The sequence below is a fragment of the Ochotona princeps genome, chromosome 2 (genome assembly GCF_030435755.1).
Source record: "Ochotona princeps isolate mOchPri1 chromosome 2, mOchPri1.hap1, whole genome shotgun sequence".
NCBI classification, from domain to species: domain Eukaryota; kingdom Metazoa; phylum Chordata; class Mammalia; order Lagomorpha; family Ochotonidae; genus Ochotona; species Ochotona princeps.
Genome location: NC_080833.1, coordinates 107,026,549 through 107,033,775, shown reverse-complemented (window position 1 = coordinate 107,033,775; position 7,227 = coordinate 107,026,549). Strand labels below are relative to the sequence as shown.

At 48.0% G+C, this 7,227-nt stretch overlaps 1 protein-coding gene across 1 annotated transcript; it reads left to right on the top strand.

Annotated features, from left to right (window-relative positions):
* Positions 1–1,172: 1,172 nt before the first annotated feature.
* SPRR4 (small proline rich protein 4) lies at positions 1,173–6,980 on the top strand. Its single transcript, XM_004589196.3, has 2 exons — positions 1,173–1,356; positions 6,588–6,980. The coding sequence occupies exons 1-2, from the start codon at positions 1,308–1,310 to the stop codon at positions 6,842–6,844; spliced, it is 306 nt and encodes a 101-aa protein (XP_004589253.3). The 5' UTR covers positions 1,173–1,307; the 3' UTR covers positions 6,845–6,980.
* The last annotated feature ends 247 nt before the right edge of the window (positions 6,981–7,227 follow it).

Below are 7,227 nucleotides of genomic sequence, written 5' to 3'. Positions count from 1 at the left end.
CTCATAGCAGACACCATTAATCAATTAAGAGACTCTTTCTGGTCAGCCCTGAACTCAGCCTTAATACTTTCAACTCACCATGAATCTAGCTATGATGACTCAGATGTTTAAAAACCAATAGTACTTGATGGGGGCTTTGGGATCATCTCTGCCAATCTCCCATGTTAGAGAACAGGACAATGGAGGCCCGGAAAGTGTGCTGAGATCTCACAGTCGGGTTGGGGGTGCTGCTAGCAGAGCTAATTCCCTGCACACAGGACTGCTTTCCTGCATGTCTAGTTGCAACTAAGTGGGTCAGAGGAAGAAGGGACTGGTGCCCCAGCTCCACTGGACCTCCAGCAAGCAGAGCCCAGCAGTCTTTTGAGAGACAGGAGACATGGCCTCTCATACCCTCCTGTACCACCATGTCCACAGTTGACATCTGGTGTCTGATTGGAAGTAGCCTCTCACAAGACAATAGGGCTTGCTCCCCCTTCACAAAGTTTCTTGTACTGCCAGGAGTCTTCTAAAAGCTCATTATAGGAGTCCTAGGGATAGGGTGGGGATAGATGTTTCTGGAAACTCATCTTCTCACACTTCCCTCTTCTATAGGACTGCTTTTAATGCTATCACACGGGACTCCTAGCATTAATTTGTCCCCATCGTACTTGCAAGCAAATAAACCAAGCGTGACACCAGTCATGTTGCTAGTGGAATATGAAACATGATCACATGGTTTTCTTAAGTAGCATCTCCTCAAGGCTTTGCTGATGGATTGTTAAGTAATTACTCAAAATTAAAATGTTCTCAGCCATAACTGCTGATTAAGTATCAACCAGAAAATATGATAAAGACAACTGTGATGTGACTATGATTTAGATTAGATGCCAGTTGCTTAGATGTACATTTACTGGACAGGCAGCTAAAATGCAAGGAAATCTGGCAGCTCCAAACCTCCACTGTGCACCTCACAGCTCAGTAATCTACTTTTCATCTTTTCTTATTTCAAACCTGCACATACCATAGTAAAGGTTTTCGATTTGTTCTCAAATGGAGCCATCTACAACCTCCCTCTTTTTTCCAAAGCCCAGATGCGTCTCCATGGAGAGCCAACATTGTCTCCAGCAGGGTCTCTCTCTCTCTCTCTCTTTGCTTCCTGGTCACCCCATTGTTGGCTCACAGGGTGGGGCTGGCTTTCTCAACCCTTGAGTCACCTCCTGAGTGCTTCCCTCCCTGATGGAGTCACAGGCACACACCTGTTCTCAGGTGCCTGCTCCCTAAAGCAGGAAGATGCAGAGCCGGGCTGCCTGATTTCAACACCTTTGAAGATGAGAGAGCAGGCACAGGACCCAAGACTGCCGGGGAGGTCGGCCCCTGGTGAGACTAGCCACCTGGTGGGGAAGGGAGCCAGGATTATGCTTTCCATATGGTTTCTCAGGGCCTGCCCTCCCTGCAGGGGACATTTCTGTGGGGCGATTTGAGGGGTGCCAAGGAGTCTCCTAGCCTCCTGTGAAGAATGGTCCACTGGCTCAGCCGGTTGGGGAGTTAAAAACCAGACATGACTGATGTAAAAGATTCCAGCCACGTTTCCCTTCAGAGTGCTGGATTCATCCAGAGGTCTCTTCACCATGAAATGCATAATGCTTTTTTTTACAGAATGTTACAAACACTGTGCCAAGAGATGTTTTTAATGACCAATACGAACCCACCTTTACCTGGCAGTGCTCGGAGAGTGATCAACCACAGTCCCTCAGTGGGGTGGAGATCACCAGAACTAAGACCATGGTTTGTCCTCAGCAGAGCCTCTACTACAAAGCTGCCTGGGTGTTCAGTCGCTGCAGCCAGCTGGACACGACTGCAAAGTCAGCAGACCCGTACTGCAGCACTGGCTTTGACATTGACCTCTGTGTGAGCTTGGCCAAGGCATGTCCTCATTCCGAGTCTCTGCTTCCTTCTCTATAAAATTGGGATATTATGTTTAGCAGGGAAGTTAGGTGGAGGATTTTGAAAGGTGGAGTGTGAATGCCTGTGGGGTCAGTTGTCCTTGGGTATTTACACCTAGCAGACATGACACCTCTTCAGGCCATTTGTGTTTAGGTCTCCATGCCGTCCACATGTGACAAGGTGACTGCTGTGTTACAGATCGTGAAAATTGTTCAAGACTAATAAGGAGCCATTTATGAATAAATTAAGGGTCAATGGGGGCGGGTAAGGAGGGACAAATACGATTTTATAAAGCCATGTGGGTGATTGGGTCAGGGAGGCTGGTGTTTTCTATCCATTCATACCACAGGCAGCACACACACACACTCTCACACACACACACACACACACACACACACATGCACTCGCCTTCCAGCTGCCTAGCCTATGACCATGTTTGATGTGTGTTTGTGCCAAGTCTGTCTTGCTGCCTATTTTCCTGGTAGAGCATGTGTATCAAGAGGAGTGTGGAGGAGGTGGCAGTGGAAGCAAGGGGCACAGGTGGAGAGGAGGTTAAAGATGGAATGCAGAACCTGGAATCCAGAACCCAGGTTACTGCATACTTAACATTCACAGGCTTGGGAGTGGGAGGTGGGGGAGGCCTGACCTGGAGGGGGAAATTAAAAGAACCGTTGGCGTTTAAGTAAGGCTGACGCTAAGAAATGAGCAGTGCTTGGTCACATGTGACAGAAAGCTCAGAGAAGGTTATGACTCATGGTCCCCACACCCAGAGACAGTCACTTATCCACTGCTGAGGAACTGGCTACTGTGATGTAGTACAAAGGCTCTGAGCCAGTGCCACCAGCCAGCAACACCTGCACTGAGTGTTGCCATGCAGGTCCTTGAACAATGTGGGAACTGCATTTTCAGACTGCAGAATTAGACCCACACTGCACTCCAGAGTTGGCCTGGGGATCCAGTGAGGCACAAGGTGTGAGCAGCACATTAGGAAGGGTTTTGATGTACTCTTGCTGTTTCCCAACCTGTCTACCATTCCTCAGCTAAGCACAAATACAAGCACTTTGCCGGTCTCTTGTTAGGCAATATCCAAGGTCTGGGATGTGATTCCAAAGGTGGGTCAGCTTCCAGGAGCAGAAATGCCTTTCCCCAACCCAGGAGCCTGGAGGCCACCAGGAGGGCAAGGTGCTTCCTCCCCTGAATACACCTTTGAGCAGGGCTGCTATATTTAACAAACAAAATGGAGTCTTCCCAGTTAAATTGGAGTTTGGATGAGCAGCTGATTATATTCTAGCATAAATATGTATCATTCAATTTCTGCTGTCTTTAAAGATGTATCCATTTGAAAGGTAGAGTGACCCATACATACATATGGACACACACACACATACGAGAGAGAGAGAGAGAGAGAGAGAGAGAGAATCTTCCAATCTTCCATCCTCTGGCTCATCCCCCAGATAGCCACAACAACCAGGACTCAATAAACCCAAAGCCAGGGTCCACAAACTCCAACCAGGTCTCCCACGTGACCCAAAGTACTTGGGTCATCACTTGCTACTTTCCAGACACATTAACAGGAAACTAAAAAGGTATAGCCAGACCTCAACCCAGCTTTCTGATATGGGATGGGGTTACCCCAAGTGGTAGCTTATCCCACCACACCAGAGTGGTGGCTGAGCAATCATGATTTAGAACATATTTTGGATCTTAAAAATTGCATTGCTTACTTGAAATCAGGTTTAGCTACATGTCCTATACTTTTGGTGTCAAGCCTACTGCAGAAACTAAATTCCACCCTCTTTGACCACCACTAATTCCACCAGTGTCCCAACTTCTGATGACAGGCATGGCACAGCAGACCACACTGTACATCCCTCATCTCTGATTGCCTGGGAAGCCTCACAGGATACTGTGCAAGTCACCCAAAGATGAGGAAGCTTGGGGAATGGTGTATGGGAAAAGGACTAGGAGAAGGCAGAATCTGCCCTGAGTCCTGACTTCTCTTCATAAAACGGTCTGAGAATATGGGTTCTTTGAGTCGCCCAGATCTGAGTTCAAAGCTCCTCTCTACTGCAGATTCCCCGTGTGATCTTTCTCAGCCTCATAGTCTCATCTGTGAAGAGCTCACATTGGCCTTTGTGGAGAGATTCTCTCAAGGAATAAAAAATGAAGTAATGGGCACGAGACTGGGCTCTGTACAAGACACACAGTGAGTGAGTGTTAGATGGATGACAGCAAGAAGCAGTGCAGGCGAGGTTCACACATTTGTCAGAATGGCTCCAAACCCCATCCTCTTCCTTGGATACCCCTCCCTTGGCAATTCCAGTCTGCGAACAGCCCAAGTTCAAAAAGATCTCAAATCCTTGAGTTTGGGCAAACATCAGCTTGAGTTTGGGTTTCATCAGCTCAGGTATAGGGACCCAGGCTGCTGAGAACACCTGGTGGGTGGTTTCCATCAAAACAGGCCAGGAAAGCCAGGTCCCTGTGGGTAGGAAGTGCAGGTGGGAGAAGTGGGTGAGGAATTCCCAGACAGGTGGCAAGCAGAGCCACACCAAGGGCCTAGGGCAAGTTGAGGGCCCTTATAAGGGTTCCTGGGGTGGCTGCCACAGACCTGCACTCCACAACCTCTCCTGGGGTCCTGCTCACCAACACTGGTAAGTGGAAACACATCTCTCTTGAGATCTACTGCCCTCCTTCCTTCTCCTTGAACTGCCTGGAGCTATTAGGCCAAGCTTCCTTCCTTTTCTTGGTTAGCCAAGGAACTGACACAGCCTTCCTGACCATTGTAGAAATGCCATGCTAATCGTTACTTAGGGAATGCAGTTCGTGTTCTACACAAGCCCTAGGTATCACTCATTTCCTCATTCTGGGCTCGCATTCTTGGCAAGGGGATTTTTTTTTTAACCACTAAGGGTAGATACTGAGAGCTGTGCATTTGGTATCAAGTCTGAGCCTGTTCTGAAACTTTCTCATGCTGTATTCTGCTTTGTGGCATTACTGGAAAGCTTTAAACTGTGTGTTTAGGTTTGCAGACCTAGGTATATTGGCCCCTGTATGCTACACAAGGCAATTCTCACAATTTGGCCTTCTGTAGTCACTCTTCTAGCCTATACTTGCCACTAGAAATCACCAATTTAGAAGCTGAGCAATGCTGTTGCCAAGAGATTACACGCCTACATTAACGCTGGAGAGTTCTGAGACACCTTCAGACGATCATTTTACAAATGATGGCACAGCAATGCAGAGAAAGCAGAAGGCTTTAAGAGATGCTAGTCTGTGAGTGGCAGGTTTGTACCCAGGGTCTTCATCAACAGGGAGCTGGTGTCAGTCTCCAGAGACAGGAACTGAATTCTGATAGTCCAATATAGGGCATGGAGGAAGAGATCTGAGTTTGGGCGAAGGACGGGGGGCTGGGGAGGAAAAATCTTCCATCTGCTATTTCACTCTCCCAAACATCAGTAATGGACCAGGCTGAAGCCAGGAGCCAGAAGGGATATCTCTCATGAGTAGAAAATACCCAGGTACTTGAACCATCTTGTGCTATCACCCAGGGTGTGCATTAGCAGGAAGCTGGATCAGAAACAGAGGCAGCATTCAATCCCAGGTCCCCTAATATGCATAGGGCCCCAAAGGCGGCTTAATCCACTGCCACAATGCATTACCTGGTATGCATACCAGGCTAAGTATCCACTCCACCGACCTCCTTTTTAATCTGCAACTGATGCCTGAACTTTCCTGGTTTAGCTCTTTTCTCTGAACCAGCATGCTTCATCCTATGATCCTTGTGTGGCCTTCAGCAATGTATTTGGAATATTAAGACCCTCAGCTCCACAGAGGGCTGAAGCGACCCTCCTGGAGCCCATGTTAGAGTACTTGTCTTTGCATCAGGATAGGGTCAGGGTGGTATGAAAATTAGAACCTATACTTTCGAGCCCTGGTACTATGCTTCTCCAGTCCCATTGCTGACACATATAACACTTCGCTCTAGGATAGGGCCTGCCCTGCTCCTCCTCATACCCTTCCATCCTTGCCATCCTTGCTGTCCACATTACACAAGGCAGTCAGATGACATTGGACAGATCTTCCAGGAAAGAACAAATGTTTTGACCTGGCAAAGTTCCTGGGATACTTCTTAAAATTATTATTTGAAAAAGCAGAGACAGAGACAGAGCTCCCATCCACTGTTTGATTCCCAAAGCTCACAATAGCCAGAGTGGGGGAAAGACAAATCTAGGAGCTGGGAGCACAATGCAAGTCTCCCAAATTATTAAGAGCAATCCAGTAGCTTAAGTTATCACAGCTGCCTGTCAGGGTCCTCATCAGAAGGAACTAGAGTGAGAAACTAGAGTTGCATGGAGGTACACTGGTTTAAGATATGAATGTCTTAATTCCAGGCTTTTTTAAAATCCTTGACTCAACATTACTTCATTTCCTAGTAAGAATGATAAGTAAATTATGTATTCAGCTAAGTCAGCCATCCATGGGAGGATGAAGGGAAGGAAGAAAACAGAAGCACATGGAGAGGAGAGATGAGAGGATCACAATGAGTGTGTGTGAATCAATCCATCGTTCAGTTTGAGGCTGTTTATCATGACTACTGGAGGAAACCAGCCCCACAAGGAGTCCTTCTCATGCTTGCTCTCTTTCTGTCTCTCGGTTTCCTTCAGGTTCACCTGCTTGTGGAACAATGTCTTCTCAGCAACACCAGCAGCAGCAGCAGTGCCCACCACAACAGGCCCAGCAGCAGCAGGTGAAGCAGCCTTGTCAACCACCTCCGACCAAATGTCAAGAAAAGTGTCCATCCAAGAACAAGGACTCGTGTGCTCCCCAAGCCAAGAAACAATGCCCTCCCAAGGGCACAGCTGCTCCAGCCCAGCATAAGAATCCTGCCACCCAGCAAACCCACAAGAGTAAACCAAAGTAAACAAGGATGACAGTCACCACCTCCCTGCCATGCATCCCGGCTACTGTCCTACTCCTGCTGCTCTACCCTCCAGCTCCAAGATTTTCCATCTTCTCCCACCTCCTCCAGGCTAGGATTCAATAAAGCATTCTGCAGATTTCTTGTGCATGAATCCTTCATAATAAGCATCCCTTTTGCACCTTCTAAATCCCACCCTGACTCTGTCCTAGCTGGAGAGGAGACAGACCTCATCCTCACCAGCCTTCTTGCATGACCTCATCCATGACACAAAGCAAGTCTCCAGGCGGCTTCTGAGGTTCCATCCTGATGCGCAGGGATAGAAGAGCTGACCCACAGCTCCTGCCTCATTTCATTCCCAGGGCTTTCCTCTCTGGGCTTTTCTC

Excerpts from the sequence above, each read along its gene's own strand:
- SPRR4 (XM_004589196.3), top strand. The coding sequence starts at position 1,308 with ATGAGAGAGCAGGCACAGGACCCAAGACTGCCGGGGAGGTCGGCCCCT. Across the intron at positions 1,357-6,587 it reads GCCGGGGAGGTCGGCCCCTG|GTTCACCTGCTTGTGGAACA; the intron begins GTGAGACTAGCC and ends GGTTTCCTTCAG.